Genomic DNA, 19556 nt, shown 5'->3' with positions numbered 1-19556 from the left:
GCAGTGGGAATTCAATTAACCACCCCCCTCCCCCCTGCCCCATCACACCACCACCCTCTCTTTTAATGCTTGCATCTTGTTGGGGAGTTTTATGGAAGGGATTTGCTAGTGCTTATCTCCAGCTAGAGCTGTGTGTCTGGGTTCAAAGATACCCTTTGTTTTTGGGCCTCTTTCCAGTTATGCAGAGTTTGATTGGAATGACCCTGCAGACAGTAATGGACAATATGAGATTGACAGTGATGTAAGGATTGCAGAATTTGCTGTGTTAGAAGTAGAATTCTTTCCTTGTTTCCTTGTTCATTTCTTAAAACAATTGGCCTAAGCTCAGGAAGATGTTCATTTAAACAGACCTTAGATATGTAGTGAATAGAGGATTGACTGTGGCTTTGCAATACTTTAGTATAATCTAATAAATGCTGGTTATTTGCTGGATTCTTGCAAGCTGTATTTCTTCCCAGCTCCAAGGAGTTTTAACAGCCACTCCAGTAATGCTGACTGCAGTGCACTGTGGTGAGCCTCAGAACATTGTGTATGTCTGATTACATTTGCTTTCAATTACAGTCTTGTGGGTTTGAAAAATCAGAGCAGTTCAGGCTCGTTTGGGAATCACCACAAAAAATCACCAGTAACCTGAGATTGCTAGCACTTGAAAATATAAAAGAAGAATAAAATGTTGAATGGTGGGGACCAAAAAAGTATATTTTTCTGTATGAGAAATCAGCCATGGCAACAACTGTAGGATTAGAACAGCTGGGGCACCATATCTAAAAGATAAACCTTTTCCTTTCCCATCCAAGCATGCCAGGAGTGAGGTGTGAGTGACTCATGCCAGAGACAGTGTTCATCAGAGGCTTGAAGCTCTCCTGGTGCACTAGTGAATTTGCAGTGCTGCTGTCTCTGCTGCTCCCCATTGGATTCATTGCTGGTTCTTTTCCTAAGGATTAGAAGGAAATCCTTACCAACAATCCTCACCAACATCATCCTTTCTTTCTAGGGAAGCTGCATAGGATGCTAAAATTGAGGATGCTAAAATTTCAAAACACATTATTTTGTGGAGATGTCAATTATCCTCTAAATCCAACTAAAAGGGGAGTTTTCTTTTATGAGAACATTGATCCAAAAATGAACCTCTCAGTTCCTGTTGAAATGTGGTCCCTGAAATAGTTTTCATTGGCCCTACTGAGGAGCAGGATGGCTGTGGAGTGAACAAACATGAACAGAGACATCTGGCAGGCAGCTTTGCAGGTGACCCCTGCTGCAGTGGTGCCCAGGTCTCTGGGCTGGGACTTGCTCTGCCTCTGGCAGTCCTGAGGTGTGCCTGGTGCTGCCTACACAATTCCTCAACTCTTCCAGCAGACAGCTCTGGGACAGCATCAGCCATGTGCATGATCCCTTTCTCCTGTGCCAGCCTCTGGCAAGCAGAAAAACAACTCATGAAAGCATCAAAGTGTAAGCCCTGGTGCAGCCCTTGGTTGGGGCATTGGGAATATTTGGGAGGTAAAGGAGGAGCAGGAAGGGTTTTGCTGTGAAAAAGCCCAGCCACAGCACTGTGACACTGGCAGGGGTGCTGTGAATTTTCACCCCAAGTCAGAATTGGTTCAGCTGCTCAGAACACAGGAGCAGAAAGTGGGGTATAAGGCTGTCATCAAATCCTGAAAGTAAGGGCAAATGTAAAATGAGTAGTAACTGGGGCAGCTTTTACTCTTGTAGGGGAACTGGTACACCTTACCAGTGTTCTACATTTCTTCCTACAAGATGGGACATTTTAGCAACACAGCTCCTAAATTTGGGTGTCACATGAGTAAGAGAACTGAGCACTTTCTGTAGTCCCAATGACAGGGTTCTTCAGCTGCACATAACCTCTGCAGTGCCTGCAGCTGACCTGGATGCTGAGGCACCTTGCAGGGTGGATCTGGCTTGGTTCCTTCACCTCCACACGTACCTAGCAGTGAAACCAAGGGCCAGGCTGCTGCCGGGACGCTGCACACAGCTGTAAACTCTTGCAGCAGAGGTCAGTGGAAAGCTCTCTTGTTGTTTGTCTCGCTGCACAAAGCCGGGGTCTGTGGGACCGGCACTTGGGGCGTTCGCGATGCTCCTGATGCATCAGCGTCATCCCCTGGGGGAGGAGCAGCCCCGCGGCCGAGCTGCACCGGCCGTCCCAGCTAATGAGAGGCTTTTCTTGCCAGCCCTGATAAATGAGCTTCTGTTAATGTTCATTGTTACCGTGCTCTGCTCCTCGCAGTGTTCAGGAGGGGGTTGTGTTACAGATGCTTGGCGAGGGAGGACAGGGTGACCTGTGCTGGCCAGCGAGAGAGCTCCAAAGGTGAGCCTGGGCTTTAATGAGAGGCAGACATTCAGCAGATGAGCAGAAAGCCTTGAATCCCTTCAATAAAGTCGTATGTCAGAGTGAGGAGTTGCAAGAAGTAGGAGTTCTGAGGAGAATGGAGATAAAAGGAGGCTTTCAGGCAGGAGAGAGGATTACTGCTATTTCCAGATGTAGAATTTGCATTTGGAGAAGGAGAACAGCCAAAAGGCCAGGCTGATGAAGGATGCTTTGTGGTGCTTCCAGCCTGTGAAAAAATGCAGTTCTCTGAAAGTTATGTGCTTTCGGATTGTTAGGCAAGGGATGAAACAGGCATCGAGCAGTCCCTTTCCCCCTCTTCTTATGGAAGGCTGGTCTCCAGTGATTTATATAATTAGTACTCGTTTTTCTTCCCTTTTTTGCCTGCTTTCTCTTAAGGCTTTTTTTTTGCTTTTTTTTTGCTTTTTTTTTTTTTTAATACAGTCTTGGCTCAATCATTCAGCATCCTCATAAATCAGATAATTTTGTCCTTGCAGATTCCTGACAAGTAGTTTATATTTAGTGTTTTTGTGGACAGGCATATAAACTACTGAGCCCTGGTTTATTGCCCAATTCATCTTGATCTCTGGCAGGATAAGCAGTGTTTGAGAGAAGACTGAATTAATATCAGCAAACGAGAATTTTGGGCTTTAACAAACAAACATTGCTCTCTGACATGATATTGTCTATTTGAATATATGCTCAGAAAATCTCCACTTCAGATTCATTCAGCTCAGATATACTCACATGCCACAGAACTGTGTAAGTAGAATATGTGATGATCAGTTTAAAAGAGGACTTACCCAAAACAGACAAAAATAAACCCATTAAATAGCTTACAGCTCTAGTGGTCCTTTGCAAGTTTTCCTGAAAAAGTTTTGCCAGTCACGTCTGTTTCTTCTTTTAAGGCTTTATTTTCAAAACATCAAAGCAAATTCCTGGTTTTGAATGAAGTAAGACACAGCCCAACAGAGACACATGTCAGAAACATTTCACCTCGAGAGTAATGCAGCTAGATAACATTAAACTTGCTGTCAGCCTCATCCCCAGAGCAGCCTCCTCCTCCCCCAGACATTAATGCACGTGGGTAGTTTCCTACACAGTGAGTAACTGTATTGAATTCAACAGGAGCATATGTGCTCCCAGAGTTATTTGTGTGTGTATGCATGTGTATGTTTGTTTGATGGGAATAAAAATTCTGGAGAGGGTTGGGATACAAAGGAGGTTCATTCATCAGTAGCCCCCTCTACAAATCATGTTAATTCTTCTTTCTTGCCTGGAGATGGGCAGGTATGGAGTATGTGCACACAGGCTTTGGGGCCAACACAGCAATTTTAACTGGAGTAAGTCACCAGCTTTCAAGGGAAAAGGATAGGATTAACATCTACTTGTGGAGACTCTTAAACACACATATCACAAAACAGGAGAAAGGCTTAATTGGCCTGATCATTTAGAGGTTTGATATAGCAAATAATTTGTGTGTGCCCTGGATGTTGTTTTTATGCATTTATTTTTACAACCTTTTCATTTAAAAAATTCCAAAACCCAACTAAAAAGGCCATGAAAGCAATTAGATATGTATCCTCATCTGTATCCTTGAGGGGGCCTTTTAATTCTGTAGCTGTAAAATCAGTGAAGCATCAATGCAGTCTCCATAAGGGAAAGCAGCTACTCTGAGAGAAAGCCATAAGCACAAGGCTGTGTGGAGCACCTTTGTTTGGCTGTGCTTGCTGAAACATCCTGTCAGATACCATTTCCACTGGGGTCTGTTCACTTCAGCCAGCACTTGCTCTGTGAGCAGAGGGAATTCATCCATCAAACAGGGCTTGGCAGGTCTCATTCCAGTATAATGGACTAGGTCATTGGAAGGTGTCTAGTGTGTGTTGTAGGCAATTTGCTTATTGTCTGCTATTCTACATATGTACCTAAATCTTTTACATGACATGTTTACATTGTGCTTTGTTCTTATCTATTGCTTTCTTTTTTGTTTTCTTACCTGCCTGCTTTATCTCTGACTGCATCAGCTTCTCTGCCTCATGCTGGCATATCTTGTGTCATTTTTAGCTATCGCTGTTTTGGTTTTTGGTTTGTTTTTCATTACCCTCACATCCCTTGGATATTGTTTTCTTTTTTCTCAATATGTTCTGTGCTGTTTCCCCCAGCATTGCAACACTTACTTCTATTTGTTCCACTGGTACTCTGTTCATTGGTTTTATTTGCTCTCTGATGTATTTCTTCTATCACTTTCTCCCTTCCTCATATCTTTTCATCCCCAATACCACATATGAGATAACAGAGGGATGACAGAAGGTACTCAACTTGCCTCATTGCTGGGTTAGATGTTTGCATAGAGTACAGCCTGAGGCTGTAACAGAAACTGGGAGCAAACCCTGTGTCACCCTCATACGTGTTTGTGGCCCTGATAACTGACCCTCAGCAATGTGGGGACACCTGCTCTTTTGCCTTGCTAAAGGCATCTCTTAGGGAGAAGAGGAGAAGTCATGGAAAACTAACTTGGCAGAAATAAAATCACCAAGGATTTTTGCTGTTTTGTAACCTGTAATTTTTGTAGAAGTTGTCTCTGTGGTCTGCCAAACAGAAATTCATCATCACCAGCCTGGAGTTCCTGGGTAATTAATCTTCTGTGGTGGATAAAGCAGGCTGGATTTTCAGTCTGCAGGCGTGGAGAGCTGTGAGCTAACCTGCAGCACTGCTGAGCCTTTTCTCTCTCCCCTACTTCTCTATTTTCCCATGACCTTAGGAAAAAAAAAAAAGAGAAATCCCCACTTCATAGCTCTTTTTTTTTTACTAAATCACACTTTATGGAACAGAGTTTTAATGCTGTATGGTGCGTGTTTAATGATGTCCATATGGGTTTGTGGGTACAGGAATTAAATACATAACGGTTCACGATGACATAACACGGAAATGCAACTCCCGCCGTGCTGGTGTGGAGGCTGTAAAGGGTTATTAATAAAAATGAAGGTTTTAAATAGAAAACAAGCTTAGCAGCACCGTTTTGGCCTCAGGCCCATCTCTGAGTGATGGAAAAAAAAGAGACTGGAATATATGGTCTTTCCTCAATACATGAAAATAAATACATTTTACCACCATCCCCTGCTAAACATTTCAGAGAGAAAGCTGCAGGCCTGATGCATGGCATCCCTCTTCAATCAGAGCCTGAGCTCAGGGAGGTCTGGAGGGGATATTTCAGCAGGGTGCAGGACACATCAAACAAATACTAAAGGGTAGATTGATGCCTTAGATTATTAAATCGGGGTAAGGCCACAATGTTTTGATTGGCAGAACCTTTCAACAGTTGGACATTAGTATTTCAGAAGAGCAAGCCATTCTGTTTGTGGGTGAGCCAGGAAAATAACAACTCACACAGTTTGGGGGAATGACCTCAAGGAAATCCCATCTTGTCTTGTAACTAGAGTTGCTGGATCACTAAGCCAAGAAAATTACATAATATGCCTATTAATATTAGAGACAAAGAAAAGCAAGTTTACTTTTCTATGTTCAGCCTTGTTCTCTCTGTAGTTGCCCCAACATTTTGTTTTAAGTGTTCGGAATAAATGAGACAGCAGTGGATGATGTGCTGAGCATCTCCCTCTGAATGCTATGTCTGAGACATCTCTCACTGACTTCCCACTGATTGTTAGTGACAGGAACTGTATGGGCAGCACCAGCACTAATTGAACGTGTCCTTCTGTCTTTACCAATGTTTTTGCTGCAGTTTTAGCTGGTCCCAGAGCAAAATACAAAGACACAACCCCACACAAACTAACTCTAGAGTCTGTGGCTTGGGATTTTCCACTCTGTGGAGGTCTCTAAATTACCTCCAGGTTGTAAACCAGGACAAGATCAATGCTTCACTGCAGTTGCATAAGGGTCAGCACATGTCTGAACCAAAAGTGATTTGGGAAATCCGTGTACTCACAGCTGTGTCCCCCTGCTCAGTCTGCTCACATTCTCCAGCTCCAGCCCCACGCTCAGCTCAGCCCATGGTTGTTTGCACCCCTGGATTCCAGCAGACAGCTTTCCCCAGCAGATGGACATGGAGGATGCAGAAGGAATGCAGGAGGAACAAGACTTTCTTGCTTTATCTCATGTTGTCTGGGGCAAATTCCCACTCTCTGCCAGTTTCTTGGTGCCTCCAACTGTTGTTCATTGTGAGGCACAGATGTTGTTAGCTCAGTGGCTTCTGTCCAACCACCAGATACTTCAGCAGAAGAGAACTCAGCCTATTATTTGGAAGTGGAATTCAGGCTGAACAGACGGCATCACTTTTTCCCCACCTGACCATAGCTGGGACAGTGAACAGAAATGTGGGAACGTGGCTCAAAGTACTCTCCCTATGCACCAAGCCCTGTGCTGCTCTGTTCACCCTTCAACCTCCTGGCTTGAAACCAAGATCCTCCTCTAAAAATTGGTTAGAAAAACTACTCCCTGCTTGTGTTCTGACAGAAGAGATGGCTGGGCTCTGTTGCACAGGGCATGCTCCACCCGCTTGCTGCTGTACTGTGGGTCATCTCAGGCACAGCTAAAGCTTCTGGAAAATGGTATTAAGTCTATTTTTCCAAATTTCTTTATGCTGACAGATGTCAGTTGTTTGTCTTCTGAAACTGGTCTTTTCAAGAATAGGTATTATGTCCCTTTAAATAGCACAAACCACATGGGAACAGATTATTTTTGTCCCTAGCTGTCTATAATCTATCTTATTTCTTTTTTTAGTGAAACTAAAATCTTCCCAGGGATTGTTCCTAATAATAATACTGAAAAGAAAGCATCATGTAAGTCATCCAGTATTTGCAATGGCAATAGTACTGCATTGCCCTTCTATAGACTTATCTCACTCTACACCTCGAGGTATGGCCCAAACATGAACCCTCTCAGCTAGACTGTGAAATACTACGGTTTTATTTTAGAACCAGGGAAGCAAAAGTATGAAAGTGGTTTTGAAAGGTCACCAAGGATAGAACAGGAGCCAGAAGGTCTGGATTTTAGCCTCATGTTGAGACTCTTGGCATACTTTCTGCCATTTGCCTCTGCAAACACCCCTAGCATGCCAGCAGTTTGGCTTGCTGATATGTTACTTCAGGATCTACTGGAGCAGGTCAGCGTCAATGGCAATTTTTGCAAAATTCTATATTTGAGGAAAATGTGCTAAAGAAACATTGAACTTGTTTGCCCTAGGTTTCAGGGGGACTACTCTTCAGGATGCCCTTGAATTCTCTGCTTCAACCACTGGTCTCACAGTCCTCTAAAAAACCATACACTCACCCCCTGCTCGTCAGCCTGTGAAGGGGGATCTTTAGCTCAAGATCGACCTCACCCTGTTGTCTTCTTCCCCAAACTGTGGTGAATTGCCTGATCTGAAGTCCCTCCCCTGAGATGAACAGCAGATACCTGTGCAGAAGCAACAACAACCAGTCCACACTTCTTTATATGGCAGGACAGCACAGGGAGCAGGGTGGGCTGTAGCTCTGATGTGGGAGAAGAAGCCCCATTTGTGCCCAGCTGCCCCATGGCAGTGGTGCTGCAGGCAGACCTTGTCCTCAGCAAAGCTGTCCCTGAGTGTGCCCGTGCCAGTGGGTGAGAGAATGTGCCCTTGCATGTGGCTTTTGTTCTCAGTCACAGCCCACCTCCCAGAGCAGCAGACAAACACAAACAGCCTTTTTCTGCATTCAGCGAGCAAAGCAGAGCAGTGCTTCTGAGCTGGTCCTTTAACAGCGAGGGCATCATCACGTCCTGAGCCTTATGTGAGTAAATCTGTCATCAAGTTTTAGCCTTTCTTTTGTATAACTTTATGTAGCAGCTCATCTTAGACTTGTAAAAACATTTTGGGGGAAATTATGCGTGGGAGGTGGGCAACTCTTTCCAGTGAATCCGTAATGCTCTCCTTTATCATAACAAATGAGGCAGGTTTCTCAAAAGCAGTATCTTGTGTTGTTCTTTTATCTCTTTCCTTTTGCTTTAAGGATGGGGATGGGGTTCTGCCCTGGATGAGGGAACAAAACATGGCTCCAGGACTCCTGGTTTCTGTCTTGAGCACTGGATGCTCACAACTGTGCTAAATCCTGCTTGTGAAGTATCCCTGTGAACTGGAAGGGGGTGTAGGTACTCAAAATACTGTGTTTAGCCATAGATGTTATTAAATGTGAAAGAGATAAAAAACCCCAGTGCCATAAAATGCCCAAGAAGCCAGGAAACTGAAACTCTTTCATCTGTTCTTAAGCTTGGTAAATAGAGAAACTTCTACATCCTGCTGGTGCCTTGCTCTCCCACTATCCCAAAGTAATTTTTACTCAAAGCTCAAGGGTTTTGCAGTTCCTTGGGTAAAAATGTTTTGCACACCCTGGGATCTGTCATCATTTCACACGTTTTCTGTTCTGCTGAGCCATCACCCCCTTCCTCCAAACTGGTAGGTGGCACAGGAGGTATCACATCATCCCTGTGGAGGAAACTTTGTACAAAAGTATCTTGGAATTTGGCAAAGCACAGCTCTTTTTCTACAGCAGGACTCATCTTCCCTTCGGTGGAAATTAAGTGTCTAAATCTTTTTGTCTTTCCCTCTTTGTCAGTTTTACAGTGTGCTCTGGGGTGAAGTTCTGTTGTGCTACATTTATTTCTCCTCGCCAAGACCTTCTTTATGGCTTTGATTTAAACAAAGTCCAATCAGATGCAGTGAAAGGCCGTCATGTTCCAGTGCTGGGGATGGGCTTTGGGGGCTGTTTATCCTTTTTCCAAGGATAACAGCACATTTGTGTTTGTGTTGTGTGTATGTCTTGGACTTACACAAAAACTTAAGGATCTGATTCTGGTGGGTCATGCTGGCAGGTATCCAAACCCATAAATCTGGTCACTGTGCTTTTCCAAATGTTTATTGTGCTGTTTAAGCTTTTATGGGCTCTTGTGTGTATTACATATGGTCTGAATAAATGTAAGGCAGTATTACTGTGCTTAGCTGAGAGGCAGAAGAGCCTCCAAGGGGATCATTAGAGCTGGGGCAGCCATTGCCAGCATTTGGAGATCACTTTCTTGGTTGAGCTTTGCAGGTTGTAAGGACCTTCAGCCCTGTTCTGTTGGTTTCTAAATGCCACTTGATCTAAGGTTGCAGAGGTAGAAATAAGAAGCAGAGAGTTGCAATTTCTTGGATTCAGTACAAGATTCTTGCAGCAATTCTCTCCTTTCTGAAACACTAATAGAAAGGACTGGACTTCCTATGTATTTCCTCTGTGCTGCTGCCTGTGACAAGGTCTGCTCTGATTGCCAGTGGGGCTCAGGACAAGACTTTAGGGAATCAGTGGATGCATAGCAGGGCAAAAGTCACCTGGGTTGCTGTAAGTGAGGAATCACCTGCAGACTCTGCCTAAGAGTCAAGGCTGCATTGCTCCTTCAGACAGATGGCAAAGAGGATCCATTCCCTCCATGCCTACAGCTCCTCTGTGCTCCTGGAGATCTCCCTGTGCTCTGCTGCAAGGACTTTTCTTAAACTGCAGTGAGGGAGAGAGAGGCAGGGAACACCTCCCCACAGGTTGCCAGCAAAGTCCAGCACCTGGGGAAGATCCTGCAACAAACTCTTGGTTCTTGCTGCAGGGGCAGACATGGTGTTTGGCACAGTGAGCAGCCTCGTAGGGGTTGTGTAACATTGCTGGGCAGACACCATGGTGATGATGCTGTTGATATCACTGAGTTACCCTGGGGATACATCAGTCCCTAGGCATTTTTTGGAGGTTTGAGGTTGGGCAATTCATTGCTCAGCTTTGCACCACTGTACATCCTGCTTCTGCTGCTGCACCTGGTGGGTTCTGCTGCTTTGACCTGGAGGAAGGGTTTGAACCTGCCTGTGTAGCACTCACAGAAACAGAGGCATTGCAAAGTGCTGACCTGGGAGCTGAGAAACATTCTGCCTCCTCTCATTCAACCCAGTGACCCATATGAGAAAGAATGGAAATGTTAATTTGTTGCTCTTCAGCATGGAGAGGAGCGAGCATCAGGGGATGCAGAGGATCCACTTTGTGGGGAGATGTGCTTGCAGAGGGGCTCTCAAAGTGGAGAGGAGTTATTTTTGCCAGCAGAGTCCTGTGTCAAGCACGGACAGCTCTGGGGCTCCCACCTCTTCCCCTCTGTTGCTGGATGTTGAATCAGCTTTTGTACTGCCCAGTGCCAGGGACAAACTCTCTGGCAGAAGGGTGGGGAAATGGAATGGAATAAATAAAGGATTTATAAAGGGGATGGCTTGTTTGTCCACAAACAGCCTGCTGCAAGCCTGTGCTCAGAAGGCAACCAAACCCCCAGAGCTGCTCTTAGGCTTTCCTCTCTCTCTGTAACACATTGCTGCAGGGTCCTGCCACAGGCACTGGGGGCCAGCCAGGGAGAGGGTGGCAGAGACAGCCTGCTCCTGTGCCCCTTCTTCCTCTGCACATTCCAGGCTGCGACCTCTTCAACCTGCAGAGAGAGGGGAGGGAGGTGGGAAATGGGGTGACAGGAACAAACTTCCTGCAGCAGAGCTGAGCTGAGGGATGGTTCTTATCACAGGAGAACAGCCCTGCTGGGGGCAGCTGGGGAGGAGCCCATCCTGGTGTCCTGAGCCCCCCACCCTGCTCACCCTGCAGCTCACCCCCAGCCCAGGAGCCGCCCTAACCCCAGCACACAGCCCTGCCAGCCCTGCCCTGCCTGCAGGCACTCCTGTGTCCCAGGGAGAGCAGGGCTCATGGCTGGCAGTGCTGAGGGAAATGCCATCTAAGCCACGTGAGAGGGAGCACCAGGCTGCCTGGGAGCACGGCTGCATGGAGCAGCTCCCACTGCTGCAGGTACTGTGTGGGGAAGGCTGACCTGTGCCCACCAGTGAAGTGCCAGGCTGTGTGAGCCACAGAGAGCAGCTTTGTGTCCTCCCTGGGCTCCAGCCACTGCACACTGGCCAGGTTTTGGCTCGTGGCAGCTTTTTGGGCAGGACCTGCTCTCCTCCGCAAACCAGAGGCCAACATAGAGGGCCAACCCTTCTCAGATTTTGTCTCAACCCAGTTGAGTCCTCATTCATGTGTGCACTGGGAGGTGGAAGGAGGTGGGAGAGTAAGCCCAGTGCGTGTCCCTTTGGCCCTTCTGTCTGAGGAGCAGGTTACATGGGAGCTGGAAAGAGAATTGTGCTGGCCTGGAAGTTTCTGCTGAAGGCAGAGCAGTCCTTTCACTGCACTGTCCTGTGTCACTGATCTAGGTATGGATTCTAAAAGCAGGGCAGGGTGCCACAGGTAAAGCATGTAGGAGCAACCTCAGTGTGAGACTGGCAACACCTGGGCAGGGGTGTTGCTGCCTGCATGTCACTGCTCCCCAGGCCTAAGGAGCAATGGATTGTCCATAGATCCTCTGAACCTTGCTGGCTGAAAATGGCTCATGAATCCAAGGTCTGTAACATTTATTGAACTAACACTCTAACACTGCTTGAAGGTAAGTGCTGTGATACCTGATGGGACTCAACTGCTGCTCTTGTGCTCTCCCCACCCTTGATGAACACCTTGTCTCTTCTGTTGCCTTTTTTTATTGTCCCCTCAATCCAGCAGTTGTTCTTGTCAGTGGTGACATCACTCCTTGGTCTCCCAGCAGATCCAGCAGTGGGGGCCACACATGGGCCCAGCTCAGCAGCCTGAGGTGTGGGTGGGCTAACATGTTCTGCAGGACCTTAGGGTGGGGAGAGGACTGATCCTGTGACTGCCACTGCAGGGAGGACTTGTGAGCAGAGCAGCATGAAGATCAAGTCAGTAAAAACTGTGTTCGTGGAGACCAGGTGTCAGGGGATGAATTGGACCCTTTATGTCAGCAGAAGGACTCACCAGTAGGGAGGGAACAGCTTCCTATCCCAGCCTTGCACAAGCTCTTCCTGTGTGTCCTGTCCTTCATTTGCAAACTACAGTGAGACTGCTGTGCAATTGGGTTGGTGTCCAATGTCTCCCTCCCATTGCTGGCCTCTGTTTTACAAAGAGCTTCACCTGGGAGAGGCCACTTCAGTCTGACATCTCTCACCAGCAATAGCTGGTACAGCAAACTTGCCTGGTGTCCTTTGCTTCCCAGAAAGGCAGGAGAGGAACTTCCTCAGCTGGAGAGCAGCCAGGGACATTAACAGGCACATCTATCCCCTGTCCACAAAATGCTCTATGTTCAACATTGCCCCAGAGGGCAGAGATTTCTGGCAGGTTTTCACACAAAACTTAGCCAAAAGTCCTTTATGTGTCAAGAGCTGTTTGATGCAGGAAATAATATTTTGCTCTCATGTGCATGTGTATGGATGTGATGTGTACAGTCCTTCTACCACAGCCATGTTTCACTATTCCTGTGTCTGATGATAACTTAAAATTTTTAAGGTTTGCAGTTGGTGTTTTTTGCAGAACACTCCCACCCTCTTGCAAAGCCATATTTGTTGCACAGCTTGTAGCATGCAGTATAAACAGCTCCACTTGATGGCAAGGGTCGGAATTGGGAAGGCTCCGAGTCACAGGCTCTGCAGGCAGCTACTGCCACATCGTGGGGAGATGGTGCTTTACATGCATTTATTGTGCAGCAAAAAACACTATCTGAGCTGGACAAAAATGCATTTGGTTTGCTTGGATTTTGGACGTGGTGGTGTGTGTTTTCTGCTTTCTCCAGGGATATGCTCTGCCTCACCCCTTGCCATGCTCACCTGGTGAAGCTGACTCTCTCTTGGCTCTCGTGCCCCAGAGAGCAGAAATTCCTCTAGACAGCAGTGGGAAAGCTGTGACATATTGCTATGAACAGATATTAAATAGCTTTTCCACCTGGCTTCTTATTAGGTGTTACAGCCCTATCTTTTTCCATCAGTGGTATGATAATAATTTTTTGGTATTTAATACCATTACATCTAAGACTTGATGAGGGAATGGGAAAGAAGCAGACCTCCAGAACCACACCTGGATCAGACAATTGTAAGCATATGGAAGAGATTGAAGATTATCTAATTGTCTCCTTAATACTTGGTACTAGACTGAATCATCTCTGCAGGCCTGGGAAGCTGTGCAGATCACCAGGCTCTCCTTGCTCCTGCTCCACTAAGCTAAAGAGCCAACTTGGAAAGGAAAACCTTTCTCATCCCCAGCTTTGGCTGTGCCAGGACGCTCGGCATGGCTTCAGCATGGAAGGTGTCACTGGCTTGCTCATGGTTTTGGCTGTGAAAGTCAGTGACAGCTCTTCTGGCCAGATTTCCTGCGTGATCCTGTTAGGGGAGTTGTCAGCACCTAATCTGGGTGTTTGTTTCCAAATAGTATTGCCAGGGCATTGCATGTGCAGCCTGACACACTGGACATTAATCTAGGTTTTGGCCTCCTTGCTTGACCCAGGAAGGATTAAACCCCACCCCACATCTGCTGCAGCTCCCTTGGACTGCTGCCTCATCACACTGATGCTCCTTAGCAAAGCTCAGGGCAGGCCTTCCCCCCCACAGCTTCCCAGACATAGCTCCTCCCTAGATGGCAGGGACTGCCTCTGCTTGTCCTGTATTTCCTATCCATCCGTCCATCCATCCATCCATCCATCCATCCATCCATCCATCCCTCCATCCCTCCCTCCCTCCCTCCCTCCCTCCCTCTCCAGCACACTGGTACCTGCAGACACATACAGTCCTTGCAGGAATTTGTCAGCCAGGCTGAGCTGTTCCCTGCCAGGCCCTGCTCCTGCCTTGCAGTTAGACCATTATCCATGTTGCTCCATTTAACCTGAAGCAGGGAGCAGGTTGGAACACAAAACTTTGGAAAAACGATGGAACAAGGGCAAATTTCCAATCAAAGCTCTCCAAATGCTGCTCTGAAGGAAAATTACTCTTCATTTGCGGGTGAAATGGAAGAGTCTGTGCAAGGGCGGGAGCTGTGCAGAATAGAGATTTAAACAATAGAGTAAAGGAAAGAATGACTATGACTGGGGGAGGGGGAAAGGGTCCTGGGACCTCACTAACCTGATTTAATCAAGCAACTTCTGATGTTGTCCAATTGCAAGCAATAATCTGACCCAGAGTAGGGCAATTTGTAAGCCACAGAGTTAAGAACTGTTTATAAAATGGTCTTAAGAGGAAAATATATTTGTAATTATGAGCTGAAAATCTATGAACTGAAAAATTATGAACTGAGCAGCAGCACTCTTGGTTTTGCAGCCATGTCCAGCTGCTGTTGGGACAGCTGGGGTCTCTGCCCTTCCTATGTCCTCCCACCATCCAGCAGCACCCAGAGCAGTTCCCAGCTGAGCTCTTGGGGCAGCAGCTGACCTTGGCCAGAGGATGTCTCCTTAGAGGAGAGGCTGCACCTGAGCAAGGTGCCTGCTTACTCTGTACAGGTGAGTCAGTGTCCTAGGAAGGGAGGGAAAAGCTGGGAACACCCCCCAGCAGGAAAGATGCTGACCCAGCCTGCAGAGCTATGGGCTGACAAGGCTCTGATTTGAGCTAGCTGCCTGTGGTCCCCCAGCTCTGGGAAGAGAAATTTCCTCAAAGCTTCTGAGAAGAGGCACCAGTCTCAATCCACTGACTTGAACTGATGAAATTTGTACCAACTGGTGTGTCCTCACCACAGAGCATTCCTGGCTGTAGCAGTGCCAGCTTCAAATGGGATGTCCCTGGGGTAATTGTTGCTGGATTTGGACAAGTGAGGGTTTTTTTCTTTTCTGGGAAACTGACTGGTTTTGTGCCCATGGTGTTTGTAGAGTGCTGACAAACCCCCCCTTGTTCTCAATACTGCCTGTCTGCTGAAGGTGGTGTTCCTTGGAGATGTGCTTTTCCCCTTTCAAGGCTTTTGATGTGCTTTCCCATGTTAGAAAATTCAAGAAGGCAGCATGTGAAGCTGGCTGGGGCCACTGAGTGTTGCTGGGGGCAGCAGCTTTGATCCTTGGCAGGAGCTTTGCCATAAACTTGATCATGCATTTTTCATCCCTTGCTCTGTGTGTGTGTGTGCTGTGCAGGGGGTGCAGGCACTAATCCTGAAGCTGCACTCAGCACAGGGCTGAGACTCACTTGCAGTTGAGTTCATCGCTGATGCAAATCCTTCCCATCCCCAGGGTAACTCCACCACGAGTTACCCTACATGAAATTTGACCCTGACATCTAATAGCTAGGGAGCTGCTCCTGTCTTTAATCTCTCTGACAGTGCCTAGTCAGGGCTTTTTGAAGAATTTTGTTGGTCTTTTCTATAACTTAAGCATTAGTTTTCTTTATCTGGAGTTCTGTACTGCTATCTGACCCATTTACTTGGAAGCCTCCAAGGAGAGCTTGAGTTGAAAGAGAGCTGGGTTTGTGATCCAAGTATGAGTCTTTCACTGTTAATTGTATTAGCATTCATGATTGCATGCACATTTCTAAACTGTCAGGATTGCCACATCCTTTTAAAATATGGATGAGACATCAAAAGGGCTATGACTGCTTGGAGATTAGCAGGAAATGAAACTGCCTGATACCTCAAAAACAATGATGTGAGCTGTTTTGTCCCCATTATATTAAAAATGACGTAGGAAAAATAAGTAAGGAATTAGGCTTTTAAAGCCCATTAGCTGGCACAATGTCATTAGCAGGAAGAGGCTGTTTGATGCAGGTTTGAGGTGCCTTGTGCCTGCTGTTGCTGTTGGATGGGCAGGTGAGTCCTGTCCATGGGAGCCGTGTTGGATAGGGCTGTGTGTGACAGGACCCATGGGATGAATGGGAAGAAAGGGTGGAGAAGTCCTGAATCCACATCCTCTCTTTGGTGCAGATTTGCTTTAAGGGAGCTGCGTGGTCTCCCTGTTCATGGCTTAGGCTCTATTTTAGCTCTCAAGGCAACCCCTAGCAGAGGTCGCTTGTGGCTGATGGGTAACACAGTGATTCTGCTCTCTCATTTGGACTTCCTGAAGTCCTACTGGGTAGTGTCACTGAGCCTGTCCTTTGGAAATACATATTTTACAAACATGAAATACATGAGCATATGTACACGCATGCGCCGTCCCAGATCCTTGCCAGCTGCATGTGTCTGTACACATTTGTATTTTCAGGTATCAACAGTTTTGCCATGTCATCATCATACATTTCACCTGAAGACCTTTTAGAAGGCAGATGGCTTTTGCTGTTATGGAGCCCTGCTTGTCCAGGGATATTGGAAAAAGGTTGTCAGGGCAAGGGAAACAAAGGTGTTGTTGCCTGTAACAGCAATACAAACCTCTTGGTTCCCAGACCGCTTCCCACCCACTGAACCCAACGTGCCTTGTTGCATGCTTTGTGCGTGGTGATGGATTGGGTCTCACAGAGGTGACAGCAGCGATTTCTCAGTCCCAGCTGGGAAGAGTTTCTCCGCAGCCCTGTGCAGCCACAGCCCAGCACCTCTCACACCGGCGCTGTCGCTTTTATTCTTTATCAGTGTAAATCCTGACAGAGCTGGTCTCGCTTGCCGGGCGGTGCCTGCAGAGATGTGCCAGGAGGAATCGATGGAGCCTGGCCCCGGCGCAGGGAGCAGCATCCCGGCGGATGCGGGGCGCGGCCGGCAGATGGAGCGCGGCTCCTTCCCCGCGCCCGCTGCGCGGTGGGAGCGGCGCCGCGATAACGGATTGTTTATTATGGAAACACGCCACTTTCAGCTGATTTACAAGCAGCTTTGTGCAGCTCCTGATCGCCCCGTATTTTTGTTTTTAGTCCGTTAGTCATCTTGATCCGTGGTTGGTACATGTCTGAGCAAGGCTGTAAAAGGCGCTGGCGGGGACACGGTGGGGCCAAAGCACGGGGGATAGAAAGCAGCTGTCAGGCAGCATTTCTTCCAGGGGTTTGAGGAGTACCAGCAGGCTGTGTCAGGCCGGCAGTCACTGCTCCTCAGTGCCTGGCTTTACAGGCAGACTCTTCTGTAGTTCCTTCAAGGCCCCGTGGTTTAGCGGCTGCACAGATGGCTGCAGTGCCTTTTAGAGCACAGTGAAATAACACTGGTTCCTTCCATCCTCTGCTGCCTCACCCTGAGAAATTAGCAGCCTCTTTTGGGAGCTACTAGTCAATATTCCAGATCCAAACACCTCCGGACTTTCAGCAAAGTTTGAAACAAGTTCAGGAGCTGAGTTTCAAGTCCACTTTTCCTGTGCCAAAATCCGCAGAGCTGAATACCTGGGAATTATGGAGGTGGGTTAAGTCACGGACCAAATACACTCTGAACTTTTCATTGTCTACTTCTAATGCATCAACTCTCCCAAAATAATATGTCTAGCATGGTTCATACCACAATCACTACTGTAATCACCACTGAAACCTGCATAGGTTAGAAATCCATATGTGGTTCTGCGTCTGGGTGAATTTGGCAGACATAAAGCAGTCCCCAAAAGGCAATTTCTTCCTATCAAATCATCTGCCAATTTTACACAGATTTGATTTATGCTTTTTAAGGTTACTGAGCTCTTTGCTGAAAGAGTTGAAGGCCATCTGCACTGGCAGTGAACGAGCCTCCTCAGGATAAAGGCTGGCTTCCAGATGACAGAGTAGCTGGGAGCTTGTATCTTTTACACGTGAGGCTTCTCTGCCTGTCTTGTTGGTCCCCTGCACCTCCTTAGCTAAAGTGCTTCCTATTACAGCAGAATATATGTGACATACATCAGGCAGGTTTTGTGCATTGTACTTTTAAGGGAGGTAGAGGAGTTACACTTCTACCTGCTCCTTTACCTGCTATTCCAACCAAGGGTAGAGAAGAAATGTGCCTGTATGCAGCTCTCCTGGTTTCTCTAATTAAGCTTTGTTTGGGGTGGTTGCTTTTTCTAAGTCTTTTTTCATTTTTCCCTGAAAAGGGAAATTAATTAGGCCAGTTGGAAGTATGTGAGGGCCGTTTTGCATGGGGAAAAACAGAGCAGGTGAGCAGTTGTTGGAATTACTTGGACAGTAGACAAGAGCATGGAATAAGAGACCGACAAGAGGGTAGTTAATTTAGTTAGAAAGACTGGCTGAGCACAGCAGTCTGGAAAACAGATCATCTTTCTGAAAGGCACAAAGAAGAAAAATAATGGCTCCAGATTCATCCCTTGTGTAAATCTTTTGAAGTTGGTGACTTACACCAGGATGATTTAACCCCATTAATTTTAATGGGTCACTGCAGTGTCCCAAGAGTTGTTTTTTGCTGTGCTCTGTTCTGAGGCAGAGATAAAGCAGAGCCTTGGCGTCTAGGCTTCAACCCAAGCTTGGTGTCCCCATGGGGCTGGCTTGGGCCTCTCCACATTGTGGCTGACTCCAGTTGGAGTGGGAAAAGGATGCAGGAGATGATGATGTGTCTGAGCCTTTGTCCCGTGACAGCTGGGTGCTGCCAGGACTTTGTTGTGAGCCATAACATGCCTGGAAAATGATATCTGGTCTGAAAAGCAAGGATAGGCAGGCTAGGAGGGCTCACTGGAGTCAGCACCTACTCTCACCCTGCTCTGGGTCTGCTGATCCAAAGTGATAACAACACATTAACCAGAGACAAGGAGCTGTGGAGGAGTGTGGCAAAGAAAGGAGCCTGAATTTGAGCATAAATGGGCACCAGATGAGTCCTGTTGGGACTCAGTGGGCAGAGAGCAAAGGCCAGTGCCCTTGACACATGACAGGGACTCAGGGCTATGGCTGTGGACAGGGATAAAGCACATTTACCACATATCATTCAAAGCAAGCTGGTCATAGCAGGAGTTGGCCACACATAGTTAAAAAGCCTGTGTATCACAGCAGGGAGAATTTAATCTAGCGCCAGGAGGGTGGATGCATCTTTGTCACCAGTTGTCAAACAGCTGAAAACATGGTGGCAGACACAGCTGTAGTGCTTGGGCAGAAATACTGATCATGCCCCTGTCTCATCAGGCAGCAGAATGTCATGGGCTGTGCTCTGCCCCTGCTCCTTGGGGACCTCAGGGTCCTTCCTCCTGGTGCCTCAGCTCTGTTTTCTGCCTGCCTCTCCTCGTGTGCCTTGCTCATAGGGCCTGACTCGCCGTCCTTCATTTTACATATGATTCCAGTTGTTCTGAAGTATTGACCAGGCAAGAGGAAACGAGCCAGGAGGAACAGATGGATCAAAATGAAATGAAGCAAAAAATCTGAATGCAAATGTTCTGTGTGATACTGAGGAGGGGAAAGCTGCCTTTGGTGAAGTTTGGGTGTGAAGTCATCCCTAAGCAGCCCGGGTTTGTCAAGGCATCAGCTGCTCTTCAGCATCATGCAGAAGGAAGGGAAGATGAGCATCACTGTGTCTCTGGGCATTTATCTCTT

General features: G+C 47.1%; 1 protein-coding gene across 5 annotated transcripts in view; it reads left to right on the top strand.

The window, feature by feature from the left end:
- Positions 1-19556, top strand: part of SH3PXD2A (SH3 and PX domains 2A) — a 245823-nt gene that overhangs the window by 116770 nt on the left and 109497 nt on the right. Inside the window, exon 1 of one of the 5 annotated variants that reach the window (XM_071446396.1) lies at positions 8060-8106. The exons of the other annotated variants lie outside the window; for them this stretch is intronic. Coding sequence (XP_071302497.1) covers positions 8105-8106 — 2 coding nt within the window. The 5' untranslated portion in view covers positions 8060-8104. Of the gene's footprint in view, positions 1-8059; positions 8107-19556 lie in introns of those variants that run through there. 5 annotated transcript variants of the gene reach the window in all.

This window comes from Agelaius tricolor, unplaced genomic scaffold (genome assembly GCF_023055355.1).
Source record: "Agelaius tricolor isolate 1412-34295 unplaced genomic scaffold, bAgeTri1.0.p SCAF_22, whole genome shotgun sequence".
Lineage (NCBI taxonomy): Eukaryota > Metazoa > Chordata > Aves > Passeriformes > Icteridae > Agelaius > Agelaius tricolor.
The sequence above is the reverse complement of the archived record's forward strand: the minus strand, read 5'-3'. Positions and strand labels throughout refer to the sequence as shown.